At 47.3% G+C, this 20,274-nt stretch overlaps 1 protein-coding gene and 1 pseudogene across 3 annotated transcripts in view; one reads left to right on the top strand and one right to left on the bottom strand.

The window, feature by feature from the left end:
* The window catches only part of ARHGAP17 (Rho GTPase activating protein 17), a 90,365-nt gene extending 84,187 nt beyond the window's left edge, over window positions 1-6,178 (bottom strand). For all 3 annotated transcript variants that reach the window (XM_058569824.1, XM_058569826.1, XM_058569825.1), the window contains exon 1: window positions 6,067-6,178. In XM_058569824.1, the coding sequence (XP_058425807.1) occupies window positions 6,067-6,119 (53 nt within the window). In that variant the 5' untranslated portion in view covers window positions 6,120-6,178. The remainder of the gene's footprint in view (window positions 1-6,066) is intronic.
* A 641-nt stretch (window positions 6,179-6,819) lies between these two features.
* Window positions 6,820-11,029, top strand: LOC131422005 (thyroid receptor-interacting protein 11-like; annotated as a pseudogene).
* The last annotated feature ends 9,245 nt before the right edge of the window (window positions 11,030-20,274 follow it).

Here is a 20,274-nt window from a genome sequence, read left to right as displayed (position 1 = left end):
AGCAGACAGGCAGGTAATAATATTTTTAAATGAATTTGTAGTTGATTAATTGCTATGGCATCTACGGACATGTGAAAAACAGAAATAGAATGATATATGCAAAACCTCTGTAGTCTGACAAGAGTGTGTGGTGCACATACTCATTCTAGGCGTCTGTACCTGAATGCCCAATCCCTGAAGGGTGTGCCATGTCCACACTGGGAACTGCAGCCACAAAGGTAATTCCAGGTTAGAATCACATGCTGCCTTCACATATGAAAAGGATGCTATATCACTATATCCTTTTAGGGTTCGTTTTCACTCACCTATAAATACCCTGTCTGATATTCTAGGATGTCACAATATGTCAAGTACATAACAAGGCCCGGGAAGATTAGATCAGAAGAAGCTGCAAAGATATCAGATTTCTTTCCAGCCCTGCTCTATGCAGAGGCGGGATGGAATCCATTCAGACTGAAGCAAAGCACAGCTACCTGCCCTTTCTCAGAAATCCTGTTCAAAGCTCTCCTAGAAAAGGCAGAGGAAATGAGTGTGAGGAAAAGGAAACCGCGGAGTAGGTGAGGGATGGAGAATGTCACTGCTGAGAAAATAAGGAGATGGTTTGTGACATCAAATAGAGGAAGGGCTATCTAACAGGAGAGAGATGAGACTGGTCCATCGGGGCACCAGAGGACTGCTCTGGGATACGCAAGTGGAGATGCATTTTCACTCACCGTAAGAATCGAGCTGCCCCTATTGGAATGGGCTATCTCGTAAGGGAGTGACACTTCTACTCCTGGAGAAGGTCGTTAGATTTCTGTGATCAGGGAGGGGTCAGCAAGGAATGTAAGAGTAAAACAAGTCAGGTAGGGACTAGGGGGAACCTGACGGCTGATGCCCCACCCAGATGGGACAGCTGCTGCTCAGCCACTTCTACGTGTACCCGGAAGCAATGCCAGTTATTGCCAGGTTACATTTTAGAAGCTGGAAATCCAGGTTTTCATGTGAAAACTCCTAATTTCTAAATATGGGCTAATGACTTTAAAATTAAAATACATACATACATACATACATACATGGAAACTGAATAGGCCAAACAGAACACATCCATGCCCTGCAGGCAAACAGCGTGGATCTCTGGTTTTGATAATTCACCTACCCAGAATCTGGAAGGACTAGACCAGGGTTTCTCAACCTCAGCGCTCTTGACATTTGGGACCAGATACTTTCGTGCTGTGAGGCTGTCCTGTGCATTCTAGGATGTTCAGCAGCATCCCTGGCGTCTATCTACCCGATGCCAGTAGCACCCACTACCCCAACTGCATCATGACTATCAAAAGTGTCTCCAGACATTGAAAAATGTGCCCCGGGGGGCAAAACCATCCCTGGTCAGAGCCAGTGAACTAGACCAACATCCAACTCTTAGCCTCCAGGATTTGATGAAAACATCACTCATAACTCAAACATAGGGTTTCTCATATAAGAGTTTCCCACGTGAAGTATGGGAACTTACAGCTGCTTTGAAATCAGAAACCAGGGTTTGAATCGACAGCTCCGCCATTTACTAGCTTGATGACCACTCTGAGTTCTGGCTTCCACATCATTAAATCAGGAATAACTACCATCACCTCTTAGGGTCGCTGTGAGAATGCGGTGAGGTAATACATGCAAAGCACCTAGCCCAGCAGCTTAATAAGCACCAAAGACGTTTCATAAACAGTATCCTTCCCTGGAGAAAAGACAGCCCCGTTTCTGTAGCTGGATGCACACGGGATCCAGAGTCCGAAGCCCTGGACTCAAGTCCTGCCTGGGCCACTTAGTCTGTGTGAACTGGGCAAGCCGTTTTTCCTGCTTTATAAAATAGAAATGATAATCACCAGTAGGCAAGAACTAAGCCAGGTGGTTTGGTACAGCACTTAGTAAACCAACCCACTATAGAAATGTCGATGACGATTACTATCAGATCTTTAAAGATTTCTATAAAGGAAAGGATGAGCTCTTCAACAAATCCAAAGAACTGGAACAGGGCAAAAAAAAAAAAAAAAAAAAGAAAAAGAATAACAGGGATCCTTAACCTCCAGGCCCTTCTAGTCAAGCGATTGCCAACTGGCCACCCACAGGCCAAATCTGGCCATGGACATATTGTGTTTACTCCCACATAGTGTCATGGGGTTTCTTAAATTGGTATGAAATGCCATTGAATTTTCATTAAAATCCAGATTTCAGGCTTTTCTCCAAAACTCCAAGTGTCAGCCACACTGGGCCCATATTCGCACATGCCCATTGCGTGAGACAAGCGCCCTCCAGGTCCCCCACAGCCCTCACCTGCTCTAAGTCACTCATTTATATTACCAGCCTGGCCCTCTAGGCACTCGAGTTTGTAACTGGTCTTATCTAAAGACAACCATCCCCCCCAGGGAGTACTTCACTCAGGGCAGAAACCAACCCCCATTGAGACACTCCCTTCTAGAGCCTCACCTGGATAATAAGCTCTCCAGTTAGTCCCTCAGAGTCCTTTCCTCCTGACACTTCTACCTTGTAACTAAACGTTTCTCAAGATGCTCACCCTGCCATATACCTTCCTCCACTGAGGAGCTCACCTCCCCAGAATTACCACCTGCGTTCACTGGATTATCTGCATCAAGGGTTTTCAAGGAAAAAAAGCATCTTTCTTTTCAGCAGGACTAGAAAAGACATGACATGATGTTTATTGTTTCCTGACCAGCACTCCTTCTCTCCTTCTGCTGGTAACAGCACCTCTGCTTCCCTTGGGGAGCCAGCGCTCCCCCACTCTCAGTCCCTGTGGTTTGGGAGGGGCTGACTCCATTCCCATTTCCAGAGAGAGGCATGTGACCCGGTCAGAAGCATTCAGTCAATCCTGGGACTTTGGCCACAGTGACTGGGGGAAAAGTATAATCTGTCCCTCGGGGACTTGAACTGAGGACAATGGAAGACTGGGGTCTTCTTGTAGACATAGGCTGTCTAAAAAGTGGAACCCCTGGATCCAACTCGGTCTGCAGCCATACTACTTCTGGACCCTTTGGTCACATTAGGAACCAATTAATTCCCATCTTTGCTTAAGGCAGTTTAAACTTGTTTTTCTTACAACCAAGAGATCTAGTCACTACAAGAGAAACTTGAAAGAAGTGCTCAAAGATGGAAAAAAAACCAAAAGGTTCTCCTCAGATTTTCTCCTGTGTTTTTGGTACCTCCCTCCATCTAATAAGAGCTGGGTTTTCTCTGTGTATTAGCCATCCCTCTAGAAGCACTTATCTCAGGGTATATAATTATTGTTTGGATTGCTTATCTCTTCCACAGATCTATTGAGCTCCTTCAGGACAGAAACTCTGTTCTATTCACTTTTGAGTCTTTAATACCTTGCACAATGGAACACAAGTGGAGCTTACTGAGGGTCTGTTGAATGGATGAATCAACAACCGCAGAAGAACAAAAGGAATCATCCTAATTCTCTACCTTGGGACACCCATATCTTAAGACCAGCTCATCAGCCTTGCCCCTGTGATATACACACCATCTTCTGAAACAGACTCATCCACCCATTGTCAACAAATGGCATCATGAAAACTCACTCCTCCCAGCCATTACTAATTCTCCCACAAGTCTGTCCCATGGAACCTCACTGTGGGGTTACTCACAAGGTCCTCATTCTGGGAAAAGAACACTTCATTGCAAGACACCACATAGAACTCTGTGAATTGATAGCACACACACGGCCATGCCATTCACACACGTAACTTCAATCATTAATGGGGGGAATAAGGGCGGACCTTCTTTGCTTTCCAGTCTTCATTTTGACCCAAATACACCCAGTATCCTGATTCAGATGCCCACAAACCATCTGATTCCACACAATAACAATTCTAGGCTCTCTCCTGCCTCCACTTTCCCTCTCTAGTCCTTTACAATCACTCAAGTGGAAAAAATACAAATATAACTAGGAAATCAACAGCAATAAAGCACAAATTCCCCAATAAAAACAGTTTTGACTTTGGGTGCATAATTGCCACACCCTTAATAGCTCTGTAATAGCAGCAGCTTCCACTAGCATCGAGCAATAAAGATTTTCAAACGGAGTCAAAGGGCAGGGCCAGAATGAATCACCATTTACTCTATCCAGTTCTCGTTTTCCCATACTTGGGCCCGCATCACCAAGGCAATCTAGTAATAAGTAGATTTACAATAGATTAAAATATCTGTTGAGCATCTACCATGTGATAGGAACCTCAGAGGACCCTGGCAACCAAAGGAGAAAGACAGAGCAAGGACTCTCAAGGCGTTTAGTGGAATGGAGAACACTGACAAGTGAAGAGGCGATGACCTTAGAGAAAGACAGGCGCTCCGTGTAATCCTGAAAGCGCCCAGGAGGGCCATCAAGTCTATGTTGGAGCATCAGGGAAGGCTTTTTAGAGGCAGAGACCTTTACTGGAGACTGAAGAATGAGTAGGAGGTGGCTATGGGGCAGGTGTAGTGAAAGAGGCTTCCGGAAAGTTCCAAGTAGAGGCTAAGAGCTAAGAGAGCATGGCCTTCTCTGAAAACTAAAACGAGGCAGGTAAGGCTGGAATTTAAAAGTGTGAAGAGGAAGCTTAAAAAGCTACAGAGGAAGCAGGGGCCAAAGAGACTCGGAATGGCTTTGCAGCTTTAAAAGCCTCAGAACTTGTAATGAAAAACGAAAAAGAGCAAACAGCCCTTGCCTGATACAATGTACAAAACGGCCAAAATGACAATCTGACAAATTTCTCTTGACACTCACTAAATATTGATTCCACAATGCATGTTACTGAGACACTGAGAGGGTGGAAGACTCATAAGGAATTATCTTATAATTGGCTCCCCGAGTCTTGGCTGAAACATTAGTCTCTCGACTACTCTGCCTACCTTCCTCTCAGTATTATTTCTATCATTTTCCTACAAATATCTGAAAACTGCGCACATCTAGCTTTAGGGGACAGGGATTAACTCTGGAAACAGGATAAATGCACACCAAGATAACAGAGTGGGAGACCAGAAAATTAAACAACAAAACTAAGCAAAAAGTTGAGGGAAACGAAACACTACATAGCAAATTTAGAAAACCCAAGAGGAAGTAAAAGTATTTTCATATTCACAAAAAAAGAAGTGTCCCCACGTGCTTTTGCCAAACCAAACTCCCCCTTTTACTTAAGTGTTGAAAAAAGAAGCAAAAGCTGTGGGAAATTCATACTTTCATCTCTCTTCACAGAATGAAGAGTAAACGGGTACAGCACAGCTGAGTGCCCTGGGAGAACTTGGAAATATTGACCCAGGTAATACCGCACGTGACAATCACCCGGAGAAGCTCTCAAAACCACAGATCATTCCTGGCCCCACAGCCTGACCCGCTACAAACTCTGGTCTATTCTGTCATTTCACATCAATGCCGGTCAAGCACTACAACAGGACCAAAGAAACATGGAGAAGTGTCTGCTTCCAAATCCAAAGGGAGAAAGGCTTTTTTTAAAACAATTTTTTCTTTAATTGGTGCACGGCATCTCCACATTCCTCTTTTCCCAAATCCTAATTTCTCAGCGTCAAGAACTTGCACACCTAGTTCATCTTCGCCCTAGTGTGGAGACAGCACCACCTCTAACTTCCCTCAAAGGGCGTCTGAAACCCCCTGAGCCAATCCCACTGGCTGGAAGACCCTTCACTGGTTCCTCCATCTGCACCTGGACCTGAAGGGTCTGCACAGCGGCCCGGAGAGGCTGAGAATCGCCCCCCAGCCCGGGGCGGCCCAGCCTCAGGCGCCCAGTGACGGGAGTGGTGGCCCCAGGCAGCGAGCCCGGGCAGCAGGTCTCGGGGAGGACAGGGGAAGGGGCAGGTCCCTGCTCTCCGGGGCGGGGACACGGGCAGTGGGGACCCCGAGCGGGGTACGGAGGGAGGCGGCTCGTCCGGCCACTTTCTGGGAGCCAGGCCGCGGCGTGGTGCAGCCCCGGGGCCCCGGGCCGCCTGGCCTCCTGGCCTCCGGCGGGGCCGCGGCCGGGCCCTGAGCCGCCCGCCGCGGAGGAGGCGGCCCGCCCCCCGACCCCGGCGCCCGGCCCGGGCACTCGCCTGCCCACGGTCTGGTTGGCCAGCTGCTTCATGCGGTTGAACTGCTTCTTCATGGCGGCGGCGGAGGCGGCCCGCGGGGCTCGGGGCGGCGGACGAGACGGCCCGGCGGCTCCTCCACCGCTTCCCGGCCCAGGCGGCGGCGGCGGCTCCCCAGGCCGGCGGCCCCGCCCTCCCGCGTCACTTCCAGCGCCGCCCGTCGGGCCGCCGGGGCAGGAGCGCAGGGCAGGCCCAGGGCGCGGCGTGCAGCCAGGCCTCGGCCGTGGGCCCGCGTCGGTCCCCGAGGAGGACGACCCGCCGGGCTGAGCGGGCTCGGGCCTCCGGTCCCCTAGGACCTCGATGTCTTTTCCTCATCAATGCTTCCTCCACGGATGTGAAACTCACTTCCCTGACTAGATTCAAACACGAGTTGACGAAAGCAGACACACGGCGTGTCCACGCTGTGACACCCCGTATCACAAGAGCCCCCAAACTAATCCAGGGGACCCCTCTCCCTGCAGGGCTGCTCGGGGAGGAGGCGAGGCTGTGGGGAGAGGACCCGGGAACTGTCTGGATGATGGAAATGGTCAGTGTCTTCATCAGGGTCGTGCTTATGCGCGGGTGTAGACATTTGTCAAAACACACTGGTTGAACTCTTCAGATGGGTGCCTGTCACTATGTTAATTTTACTGCAGACTTTTAAAAAAAATTGTTGCGTGAAAATCACCAGCTGTAGGACAATACGGACCGTGTGCTACACTTGGTGACATCAGAGCAATGGGTCCTCTCTTCACAGCGCGGACACGCGCACGGGGGAGGCCGTGTGGGGACGGCCGCCTCCAGAGCGGCTGTCATGGCGGCCGGCGCGAGGTGGCAGGAGGGGCGCTGGCACCGGGGACGTCACTGGGGCAGCGGGAGAAGGGGCCCGACCCCGCGGTGGGAAGTCATCGGGATGAGCGGAGGCCCCGGGTGACAGGGTGGGTGGGGAGGGTGACTGGCGACCCATTGGTGAGGTCCAGGGCCAGGCCCCGGGCTCCAGGCAGCCCCTCCCCCACCCCGGCGGTTGGCGCCCCCACCCCACCCCCACCCCGGAACCCCGTTGCCTAGGAACCCTCGGCGTGTTTGGACTCTTCGCCTCGCGCAGGCGCCGGTGCCCCACACTTGGCGGGACTGGCCGACTGGGCTGGACGCTTTGCGCCGAGCGGACCAGGTCAGCTCTGCGACCCGCGGTGATGGCCTCCTGGTTTGGTGGCCTAGGCTCTGGCTTAGGCCATTCCCTGGGGCAAGTGGGCGGCAGTGTGGTTTCCCTCACTGGACACATCTCTAACTTCACCAAAGATGTGCTGAGGAAGGGAAGGGAGAAGGCGGAAGAGTCACCGGACTCTGGGAGGACGAAGATGGAGGACGTTCAGGTAATTGTAGCATCAGAGGAGAGACTGAGAACCCAAGCTTTGAGAAAAGCTGAAAGTTTACAGCAGACCGTGGAGGAAAAAGACACAAAGCTTGCCTCCATGAGAGAAGAAAACAGTCATCTGAAAGAAGCCCTGGAACGACTGAGAGAACAGACTGGAACTGCACCTGTGGTTGACCCTAAAACCCTGGACAGGGTGACACGACTAGAATCTGAGGTCTCTCAACTGAATTTGATAAAAGGTCATCTGGAGGAGGAAGTAAAACATCATCAAAAGATATTTGAAGAACATGACCAGAGGAAGACAGAACTCCTTCAATCTTTACAAGAACAGAAACAGGAAATGGATGAACTTAGATACCAGTATGAGCAAATGCATATAAAACACACTCAGCTCTTTTCAGCCAAAGATGAGGAAATTAAGAATTTGCAAAAGACAATAGAACAAATCAAAACCCAGTTCCCTGAAAAAAACAGCACATGCAGACAAAACATTCTGAGATTTTTCTGATACCGAAAGTTCAGAGTTTTAATATGGAAAACGGAAGTGAAAAGCATGATTTATATAAAGCTGAAACTGAAAGATTAGGAAAAGGAAGAAAAGAACAGGAATGGGAGATGAAACTTCGAACTGAAAAGACTGTCCCTTTGAAGGAGCAGATTGATCAGCCATACAAAGATGGATTGGTCAACTAACTCGGATTATCCAGCAAAAAGAGTTGGAGATACAGGGTCTTGACGCTAGAATAGCTTCAGCTCCCTACATCCAGGCTGTTGGGGACCTTCAGCAGCAATTGCAAGCCTATGCTTTGGAAAGGGAACAAATATTAGCTGTTTTCAATGAGAAGGTGAGGGAAAACAGCAACCTGAAAAGAGAGTATCACAAAATGGTGGACATACTGGTTGCCAAAGAAGCGACCTCGTGAAGCTGCAAGATGAAAATACAGAATGGTCCACAATATTTGAAAGTAGTGGTCAAGGGGCAGCCTTGTGGCTTAGCGGTTATGTGCACACGCTCCACTATTGGCAGCCGGTTCTGATCCGGGCAGGCACCTACGCACTGCTTGTCCGGCCGTGGTGAGGCGGCGTCCCACATATAGCAATCAGAAGGATGTGCAACTATGAGGTACGACTATCTACTGGGGCTTTGGGGGAAAAAAAGGAGGGGTATTAACAATAGATGTTAGCTCAGGGCTGGTCTTCCTCACAAAAAAAAAAAAAAGAAAGTAGTGATCAGGATATGTCTAGAGAAACGATTCCAAACTTATCACATCATTTGAGCAAAAGACGTGGAAATCGCTGCCTTGAGTCAGAAATGTCAGACTTTATGGACAATCTTGCAGACATCTGGCACTGGCAGTGAGGTTGGAGGGGTTACTGTGAATCAGTTGGAGGAGCTTCTGCAGGAACGTGACACGTTACAGCAGCAGGTCTCCATAATGGAGGACTGGACACAGCAAGTGATGACCGCGGTGCACAACACGCAGCGAGAGTCAGCCCAGCTCCAGAAAGAACTTCCACAGCTTCAGGCTCGGGTCTTGATGGACAGTGAAAATAAGTCTCAACTACAGATTACCTCTACTGACCTGATCCAAAATTATAAAGAGGATGAAATCTAAGTCACACATTTGGCAAAGAAATTAGCACGAATGCAGCTCAGCCTAGGGCAGCTGTGCAATGCCAAGGACGTTCTTTTAGGTCCACTTGATGTTATTGCACCACAGCCTCCCACCACATCATCGCTCACTTCAGAGTCAGCCAACTCTCTGAAGGCAGCTAGATCTGGTGCAGTGAGTGAGTCTTCTAAAGCACTCCCAGAAGAGATAGAAGAGTTAAGGAGATCCACGGAGTGAAAAGAGGCAACCATTAGAAGCCTCCAGGAGGGAGAATCAGAGACTCTCTGCGGAGATTCCTGCCACCTCCGAACTAGACAGAAAACAACACGAACAAACAGAATCCGAAATCCAGCAGCTCAAGGAGAAACAAGATGTTTTACAAAACTTATCAGGAAAAAGAGCTCTTAATCAATGCAAAAAGTGAGGAATTACTTTCTTTGAGTGAAAACTACACAACTGAAGTGAATGAAAATGAACTTTTGAGGCAGGCAGTAACAAATCTGAAGGAGAGAATATTACATTTTGAGGTGGATATGCGTAAACTAAAACAGGAAAATGACAAAATTCTAGAAATGTCTGGGGAAAAGGAAACAGAAAACCAAGCATTACAAGAGACAAATATGCGGCTTTCTATGATGCTGAGAGAGAAAGAATTCGAAAGAAAAAGGCTCTTGCTTTGGAGTGACTCCTGAAAGAAAAAGAGCTAGGCTGGGGAATTAAACCAGCTTTTAAATGCAGTTACATCCATGCAGGAAAAGACAGTTCTGTTTCAGCAGGAGAGAGGTGAAGTTGTCTTGGCACTGAAACAGAAACAAATGGAAAACTGTGCCCTACACAATGATGCTCACCATTTACGTGACAATGAATTATGCTTACAGCAGGAGCTAGAGAGATCTCATAACCAGGCTTTAGAGTCAGAAGATGCTCATCTCCGTGAAGTGCTGCTTGCAGAAGACAGAGCGGCTCAACTAAGAAAGAGAGTCACAACACGAGAGGAAAAGCTACTTTTATCTTCCCAGGCAACGCAAAAGGCAAGCCATCAAGCCAGGGTACCGGTAGAGTCATTGCAGGAACAACTGAATGTTGTCACCAAGCAGAAAGATGAAACCGCATTACAGCTTTCTGTCTCTCAGGAACAAGAAAAGCAGTATGCTCGAGCACTAGCCAACCTGAAGATGGCACTAGCTGAATGGATGGAAAAGGCAGACGATCTAGAAGGAAAACTGATGTCATTGCAGGGACGACTGGAGAAAGCAAATGCCGTCTTGGATCTGAAGGAGGAACAAATTGGAGAATTTAAAAAGCAAAATGAGGTCCAACAGGAAATGCTGGATGAGGTGCAAAAGAAATGGATGAACTTAGTAAGTAGTGTGGAAGGAAAAGTAGACAAAGTCCTAGTGAGAAAGCTCTTCCTGGACTATTTTCAAACACCAAAACATGACGGTCAGGAAGTGTTACGATTAATGGGAAGCACTCTGGGTATGAAAAGGGAAGAAATGGAGAAGTTGTTGCATGAAGAGGAAGGCAGCGTTGCCAGATGGATGACTGGATGGCTTGGATAAGTGTCCCCAACACACCTCTGACACCAAATCAGCAATCTGAGCTCAGTGGTTCTTTTTCAGAACTTGTCATTAAATTTCCAGAAACTGAGTGTCATGTAGCTTTTCCACCACAAAAGCTCTCTGCTCAGGATAGGAAGGGTCTAGATGCACCTGGAAAGAAGAAACTGGCTAAAAATGTACCAGCACATCTTAAAACTACCCTCAGATCCACACCCAGAAAAGCAGATGTGAATGCCTGCTCCACAGCTGTGTCTCTTATTGACCCACCCGGCCCTGGGACTGGGGGGTCTGGGCATCTTCTTTTAAACGCCGTTACTAATGTTGTGCCCACATGTACACCTTTGCTCCTATCGCCTACCGAGAGTGCTGCAGTTGCCCTGAAAGACCTTTCAAAGTGATAGAGGATCCCGTAGCAGGAGACAAGACAGCGCTTTAGAGAGACCAGGTCACTTTGTGTGTGACCTTATCACAAAGTGGCCTTCTGGGAAAAGTCATAGATTTGTTTGCAGTTTTACTTTAAGTTTAATATAAATATTGTTCATGCTTAAGAAAAAAAGTGTCTTTTGAGGTATTCACCCAACTGGAATGAGAGGTTACTTCTTGGGAGAGTGGGCCTTGTTGGGACTGGAGGCTGTGGTCAAAGGACACTTCCAATCCTGTTTCTAGCACTTTCACTTTTTACAAGGAACAGATGTTTTTTTAGGTGAACCTTAGCTAATTAGATCAGTAACTTGTGTTAATGCTCAAAAATTATAATATACACGAGTGCCCGCTCCTTGTATAAGAAGAAAGGTGAACAGTGCAAAAGGGCAAGATGCATAAAAATTTAAAAAGGGAAGTTCAGTTTTCCTGGATCAGTCCTACCCCTCTTTTGTTGCTTAGGAAACCACTCTATTGGGAACCCGGATTCTCTCAGGCCTTTTAGACATATATGTATGTTTGTATATATGGGAGGATATTACTCCCTGACTGACTTATTTGAAAAATGTCACTACCCCTTAGAGATCTTTCCAAACGTGAATGAATTCCATCTTATTCCTTTTAAAAACAGCAGTTTGTTGTCTGGATGTATGCTAATTTATCGAACTAGCGCCTGGTGATCGCCATTGAAGCGGTTTCTACCCCAAATCCTATCAAAGATCCATGGTCAACTCTCTTGCCCATTTCTTTAAGAGCCACTCCAAGTCTTCGTCCCTTTCCACAAGCATGATCATCCTTATACCCTCTTGAAGAGATCAGAGGCCAGCTAGTCAAGAACTCTCCATTTCCTGCACCCCCTTCCTAGATTCCATCATCCCTCTATTTCTCTCCATCCGTCTCTACTCTTTCCCTTTTGTTCTACAGGAAACAGGACCCAGCTTTGCATTTCCAAGGGAATTGCTCCATTGTACCCTGGAAAATTATCTATTCAGACTTCTTCAAAGACCTCAGTCTGTTAATTTTCCATCTGCTTTCTCTTCAGCCTGTCTCTTTCCCTAAGCAGAGGAGCTCACCCGCGTCTCTCCCAGGATCTACACCTCTCCTTTCTGCTCTTCCAGCGACCACCTCATCTCTCTATCTTTCAAGGCTAAGCTTCTGCAAAAATTCTCTACTCCTTGTCATCATCTCATCTCTCACTGACTTCTTTGTGTCTCAGTAATGTCCTAGGAAGTTTCAAATGCACATTCTTTAGTCCTTTATTTACCTAAACTCTCTGTGGTGTCTGATGAATGCTAGCTACCCCCATTGTCAGTCTTTAAACATTGTCTCTACTCTCTTTCTTTTTGAGATGCTACTCTCCCCCGGTGCCTTTCCTAACCTCAGACCCTTCTTTCTCAGTCTCCTTTGTGGCTTCTTCTCTAAGGCATCGTCTTCAGGAAACAGGATCTTCTCACTGTCCCTGTGGTCTCAGGGAAGCTCATCCACTCCCATGATTGGACTCTCACCTGGATGCTAATGTCTTCTGAATGGCTATGTCTAACCTCACCCTTCTCCTGACTCCACACTAGTTTATCTCACTGTCTACTGGACACCTCTGTCAGGATCCCCATAGGCTTCTCAAAATCAACATGTCCAAAAGGGAAACCAGTATCTTCCTGTACAACCCTCCTCCTCCTCCTTTGTTCCTTTAAATCACCTCATAAAACCTCTGTCCATCTTATCACCCAAGCAAGAGGCCTCACAGCCATGGTTGATTTCTGTCTCACCCATTCCATATCCTATTAACTACCAAATAGAGCTTAATTCCTTCCCTTCTTTTCTGTTCCCACTGCTCTGGTCCATCTCTTCCTGTCTCCTGCTTGGACTAGCACAGTAGACTCCTTACTGATCTTGCTGGTTGTACTCTTTGCCTCCCTTGAATCCATACTCCACATTGCTGGGAGGGGGAACTAAGGTGAAAATCTGCTGTTACTGAAACGGTGCCTGGTACCCACAAGGTTGACCCAGGAAGCAAAGTAACCAAATTTTCTGAGCTTGTTTTGCAGAACAACAGGAAGACCGCTGATAAGAGAAAAGCTTGGTGACAGCCTCCTGACCCCCGCCTGACTACACATCATGTAGATGCATCGTGAAGCTCAAGTGACCCATCGTGAAATTTAGACGTCACAAAGATCCATTTCATGCAACCCATAGAACCCCACTGGATTTGCACACATGACCCACAAAGAAATATGAATGACAGTCATGCCTGAGCAGAGGACTCTTAAAACTTCAGCCCCCAAAGCCCTCCTACTCCCTCCCCTAACCAAAACTCTAGATAAAAAACCCAACGTTTTTCCTTTGAGGAGGTGGATTTGGGTTTTCTTCCCACCTCCTTGTCTGGCTGCCTTTTGATAATAAACCTCTTTCCTCGCTACAATCCTGATGTTACTGTGATTGGCTTTGCTGTGTATCTTGTAAACAAACTGAATTTGTGTTCTGTTTCATTACTTCCGTGTTTTAAATTATTTCAGGGTTCCCCATTGCCTGGAGTCCAAACTTTAGCAGAATAGGCAAGGCCTTTCCTCTGCAGTCCTACTTCCTGCTCGTCACCCACATATAGGCCACCCTCTAGCCATGTGTGATTTTCTGCAAATCCCAAATGGATTCTTACTCTAATAACTTCAAGCCCATGAGCCTAATCATAGTAGGGTAATTGCTTCAAGAAAGTGCACACCGGAAGTGTTTAATTTGCCTCCTCTTGACCTGGAAGGTGAGGAAGGGATTCCCACCCACCCTAAGGTGATGGGGATGGCTGAATGCTGAACAGATGAGCTCAACAGCAATTTATTAGTCAGGTAAACTCCCAGCCCAGGGGAGGACACCACACACCATGTGGAGCCACATGGGGGGTGCACTTGTGAAAAGAGTAAAGAAGCAGGGCTGTAGGGGGAAGACTTTGTAGTAACAAGAGGGTGGAGGTGACTCCTGGTTCCCGCAGGAGGGTATGATTGACTTGTTTGAATAATTTCACAGGTGGGTAAGAAGTGGAGCTCACTACTGGGGAGAAACTGTGCCTGGTCCCTGTGATAACAGGGGTTGTTTGGCGAGGGAATCTTAACTGTGGGAGCAGAGAGGGAGGGGAACTTGCAGTTAGGCCATTTGAGGCCCTCCTATTTTACCAGATGTCAAGGTCACACTTAATATTGAATCTTCATTTCAGGCATTATACCACAATTGGCTCTTTGATGCCTTGACATCAATTTACACCTTAGTGATGTCTGAGACTTAGGGAGGATGAGAAGTGCTACCCTAGGAAGTGAAGTTGGCACTTGATCAGGAGGGAGAGCTGGTTATTGACAACCTCAAGTGTATGAACTCTCATTGAGGTTCACTCAGTTGATCCCAAGGAAATGTCCAGGTAGCCAAGGGAACTGGGGGAGGAGTGACATCATCTAGCACCATGGTATCTGGCAATGGACTGATGACAGGAGAGACCACACCCACTGGCAGGTAGGATGTGCCACAGGGTCCAGGTTTGGTTCCATCCTGTAGCAAGGAGCCCTTGGTAACCTGCCTGAACTTGTGAAGTGCTGCTTCCATGACCCAAGTGATAATAGGCAGCTGGGTATGGAGGCTCAGGATCTAGAGAGACTCTATTTCCAGAAGAGCCCAGTGCATGGTGAGCAATTGCTGCTCTAATGCTGTATGATGCAGGGCCAAGGAGGGCAGTTTCTTGCATCAGAAACCCACAGACAATTTATGCACATCATGTGTGGTCCAGAGCCTCCGGGAAGAATGAGAGGAGGTTGCTGAAGCCTCTTCACTGAAGGAGTCTCTGAGGGCTCTAACGAGAGTGTCTGTTGATTTTAATGTTGACAATTTCTAGAGTCTATTGTTGGAGGGGCCCCTGAAGGTGGGCTAATTTGTAAGTGCTAATTTATAAGTAACAGCATAAATGGGCTTAAGTAAAACTTGTAGACGAGGACTATGTTGCCTTCAGAACAAAAAAAACTAAAGGATGTTGGACTTGTATGTCCTTAACAAGTGTGTCAAACAAATGTCCTCAAAGGAGGATGTCATAAAAGTCATATCATACCTGTACTCCTAGAGAAAGGTGGATGCAGTGAAGGTCCTGTCTGCAAAGACTATGTGTGAGAGCAGAATGGCTTAGGGACCTGTGGGTAGAAAGGTAAAAATGTGTCCCCTCAGAGGTGATGGCAAACTGTGGCTGAGAAGATGTTGAAATGGGCTCAGAACAGAACATATTAGCCAAATCTATAATAGCAAAATATTCAGCCATGTGTAAATGTAGTGGGATCCCAGGAGTTTTAAGGGTCCCCAGGATTTGTTTCTATCAGGTACAGTCAGACAAGAAGATCCAGAACTAACTGTCATGAAGGAGAAGTTTTCTATCCTCACAGGTCCTGAGCAGCAGGAGGCAGGGCACACCATGGAGGGCCACACAGGGCAGCACCAGGGTCAGTCAGGAGGCAGAAGGAGGGAGGGGAAAACAGGAGGCAGAAGGAGGGAGGTGGGCAAGAGCCTTTCTTGTGGATTCCATGGGAAGGAAGGAGTGAGGCAGGGTGAGCAGGTGTAGGATTGGGTAGTTTGAATCATTTCAGTGGGCTCAGGGCACAATGGTGTCCTTGGTTGTCTGGTCCCTGTCCCTGGGGTGATGAGGGCAGGGGAAGAGTGGCCCAGAGTGGAAGAGCCTGATAGAGGAGGAGGGTGGGGTGTGGGCTCTGGGTTAGATGATTGCATATGAAAGGAGTACACAGAGGAGTCATTTACTATCTCTAGGAATTAGGTAACCCTAGCAGGGACAGGCCCTCCAAGGTCACCAAGGCCACTGATGTCAAAGCATTCAATACAGAAACTAGAAAACATGGTTATTATACTAGGTATAATCGCAATTTGAGCCCCGGTACGAAGTCTGTGAAGGTTCGACAACTGGTGCATTCAGCAGATGTTAAAGTTAGTCCAGAACCTGTGTGGTGGAGGCACAAAGGCCAGTCAGTTCCCTTTATCTTTTTGCCATATAAATTAATTGATTAAATTTTCAATTTCCTTTGGGGCACATTGTGAACCTTTCTTGAATTAATTATTTTGTTTGATTGTTTCCTCCCCATGTTTCCAGGTCTCTTTCTTTCATTTATCTTTTTATTGGTTTTTGGTCACTGGATATACTTGGGGGAGGGGGAATGTCTTTCTACCCTGCTCATATTTATCAGCGTTTTCCTCCAGAGAGTCTCAAGTCAGTATCATCAGGGTTAGGGCCTCTCTCACGGCAATGGTTGTATGGTTTAAGGAAACTGGGCTGAAGTCAGGTTTGAATTAACACCTTCACTGTGCCACAGGGGTTCTGTGGATTGTTTTCCCCATAACCCTGAGGATCAGGAGTTTATGTCACACAGGCATAGACAGCAGGGTGCAGTGGAGGAGCACAGGACCTGCCCACCATCCAGAAACTGATGAATGGCAGCCATCTTCTGCTGCAGCCCTACCTTTTCCCCCTCAGGGACTGCTTCCCTTCCCCCACCTTCTCTCTGTACATATTCCCTCAGGATATTTTTGCCTGTAGAGTCACAGCTTTTGTGTTCCTGCATCCAATCACATGTGGTGCAGACCTTCTGGGTGATTACGGAGAAAGGGAAGCAGGTGTTGGGCCTCATAGATGAGTATCCTCTTCCTCCAGGGAATGCCAGTCAATCTCCCCAGTGCTGAACTCCACATCCAGTGGGTCATTTTGTCTATGGCCAAGGTGGGGGCCTCAAGCCCCTTGATGACAAGATTCATCCTTTGGTGTGCTGGTAAGGAACAACACTAAGCAAAGCCCAAGTGTGCTGATTGTGGGTTTGGCATTGGGAGAGAAGTTGAATACCAGCTCTCCCCCCAACATTTTGGGTTTTTGTCATCAGTGCCTGGGCCACGGGCTGCCACGCATGTGCACTTTGAAACCCTTAGGGGTCAGGAGAGCACGTGACAGCAGCAAGAAGAGCAGCAGCACAGGAGATGGGTGAGGTCACTGCCTTTCCCTGAACAACGATGACTCAGGAGGGAACCAAGGAATCATTCTGTAATCTTCCTGGGGTGGTGGACTCCTTCCTTTCCTCAAGCAAAACAGGGGGTCATCCCCAGGACTGTGATGGGGGTGCACTTTCCCAAACAGTGTCTCTGTGACTTCCCCAAGCAGCCACTGATGGTCATCAGGCTAGACATGCTGACCAAGGAGCACTATCCTGACATTCACTAAGTAGAACTCAAGCGCCCACCAGTGAGGATGTTGTGTGTTGCTGCCCTCATGTGGGAGCCTGGGAGACCACCTACCAGACAAAGGCCACACCCAATGACACCTCACTCCAGGATATAGTCAATTAAGAACAGTTCTTCCCTTGTGGGAGAGAATGAGACATCAGGGTGTGAAGAGATGGCAGCAACCTCTGGAGAGAACAGAACACGAGCTAATGCCCAAGCTGGCCAGCAATTGGCTCTCACATCCCAGACAGAAACTGCTGCCTATGACCCAGTTAGTTAGCAAAGGAGTAGTTAGTGAAAGCTGGCCAGGTGTCCTCAGGGGAGATTGGGCCATCCCGTTTGTGATGCCAACTGTTTTAGCCCCCTCCTCTTTACTCCGTGGGTGAGAGACAGATTCCCACCCCAGACTCATGGGGATGGCTGAACACAGGACACTCGACAGTGGACAGATGGGATGGACAACAGTTTATTAGTTTATCACATATACGCACAGCCCAGGGGAGGAGGACAGCACACACCATGCAGGGGCACACTGGGATTGCACTGGGAACAGAGTGAACAAGTAAGGTCTTAGGAGCCCTACTTTGTAGTAACAAGACGTTGAGGTGACCCCTGGTTCCTGCAGGAGGGTGTGATGCGTTTGTTTGAATATTTCCGTGATAGGTAACTGAACCCTGAGCTTAGGAATAAGCAGGCACTGTGTCTGGTCCCTGTGATAAGAAGGGGTGTCTGGCCAGGGACCCTTTATCTGTGGGAGAAGAGGGAGAAGAGGCATGGGGAATTGCAGTTAGGCCATTTGAGGTCCCCTCAAATGTCAAATCAAGACAGCTCATAATATTGAGTCTTAGTTCAGGCCTTATACCTCAAGTAGTTATTAAAAAGTAATTCTTCCTAGAAGTAGTAATTGAGTTCAACAATCTCATAGGATAGAAAATAAACGTATAAAAGTTAACATATTTCTATGTACTAGGAATGAATATGTGGACATCAATATTAAAAATACATACATGATCACTAATAAAAATAAAAGACTTACGTGTAAATCTCACAAAATATGTCCAGTACTTGTACACTGAAAACTACACAACACTGACAAAAGCAGTGAAAGATCTAAATTAGTGGAGAGATATACCATGCTCATGAACTGGAAGACTAAACATAGTAAAGATGTCAATTCTCCCCAAATTGATATAGAGATGTAATAAAATCAAAATCTAGATTTTTTTGTAGCTATAGACAAAATAATTCTAAAATTTGTATGGAAAGACAAAGGAATGAAAACAGCTAAAACAATTTTGAAAAAGAAGAGTAAGTGGGAGCAACCAGTCTACCCAGTTTCACAACTTATTGCACAGCTACAGTAACCAAGACTGTGTAGTATTTGCAGAGGGACAGATGCATAGATCAATGGGACAGAACAAAGAACCCAGAAATAGTCCCAACGAATATGCCCAACTGATTTTTTTTGTGTGTGAGGAAGATTAGCCCTGAGCTGACATCCATTGCTGATCCTTCTCTTTTTTTGCTGAGGAAGATTGCCCCTGGGCTAACATGCATGCCCATCTTCCTCTACTTTATATGGGACACCACCACAGCATGGCTTGACAAGCAGTGTGTGGGTCCGCGTCCAGGATCCAAATCTGTGAATCCTGGGCCACTGAAGCGGAGGCCCAAACTTAACTGCTATGCGGCTGGGCTGGCCCCCCCAGCTGATTTTTGATAAAGGTGCAACAGCAATTCAATGGAAGAAAAATAGCCTTTCCGACAGACTACAGCTATTTAAAGCTTGTGAGGAAATCACAGCCCAAAAACTAGGAAAATGGAACCAAAAGAAGGAAGATAATGGTTTGACCGAGGTACTACCAGGTAGTGATGGGAGGGGAGGGATAGTGTGCACCCAGCTCAGGAGGAAAGCTGCAAGAGCCAAATGACTGTTTATTTCTTTTTTTGAATTTAGCTTCTTCTGACTGACCAGCCCCACAGGCTCTGGTCATTTTCCCATCAGCTCCCACACTCCAAAATCAGGTCACCCCTAACTGAGCATACAGTGATCCACACTCCATTAGCATTCCATTAGCATCATTCTCAGCCTATATGAAGTGGCAAGATGGCTCTCAATAGCTTCAAATATACATCCTCCCAGGTTCAAGTCTGGCAGAAAAGAGGGCTCTTCTAGACTTAGCAACTGCCATTCAACTCCTGGAATTCATTCTGATTGGACCAACCTGGTAACCTCCCCCCCCACATACACACCCCTGAAGTATAGCTGAGGTGATTTGTATGTGATTGCCAGGCCTTAGTAGGGTTCCACCCCCTGTGCCAGGCATGGAACCTCACCTGATCCACATGGACTGAAAGGAGAGTTTACTTCTTCAAAATAAACCCTAGCTGTTACAGAAGAAAGGAATATTGGACAGCCAATGCAACAAATATCCACTGAGGCCTCTCAGGCAGAAATTCCATAGTTCATGCCCAGCTTTTGCTCCCAATATTAATGTTCACAGGGATTGTAAACTCCAGTTTCTCTTTTCTCGACTTTGTGAAAGGATGCAGATTAGCTGGCAGTGACCTTTCTCTGGCTGGGACACTGTTCATGACTACCCCAGTGCAGTCACATATTTGGAGGCATTGTGCAGCCTAGATGGCTAAGCTTGCCATTTCTGGACTCCACTGCTGTGTCGTAAAGTTCCAGCCCCTTGATCAGGAGCTTAAATGGAAGGAGCTGGCCCTGCCTGCCGGAAGCCTTTGGGTCGGCCCCTCAATGAAAAACTGACCAAAGTCCTCTGAATCGTCAGTTTTTCTGAATCAAAGGCTCAGCAAAGAACACAAATATTCTTTGCTCATCAATCAGTAGAGGTGTATCAGTGCATCTGCTTCCACCTTCTTCCAGTCACCCTCAGCCTCACCATCCAGACGTATGGGATCCTCACCTTCTACTACTTGTTGTTGACACTTATTACCCAGAAACACACACGGAATGTCTACA

The sequence above is a fragment of the Diceros bicornis genome, chromosome 26 (assembly GCF_020826845.1).
Source record: "Diceros bicornis minor isolate mBicDic1 chromosome 26, mDicBic1.mat.cur, whole genome shotgun sequence".
Classification (NCBI taxonomy): domain Eukaryota; kingdom Metazoa; phylum Chordata; class Mammalia; order Perissodactyla; family Rhinocerotidae; genus Diceros; species Diceros bicornis.
The sequence above is the reverse complement of the archived record's forward strand: the minus strand, read 5'-3'. Positions and strand labels throughout refer to the sequence as shown.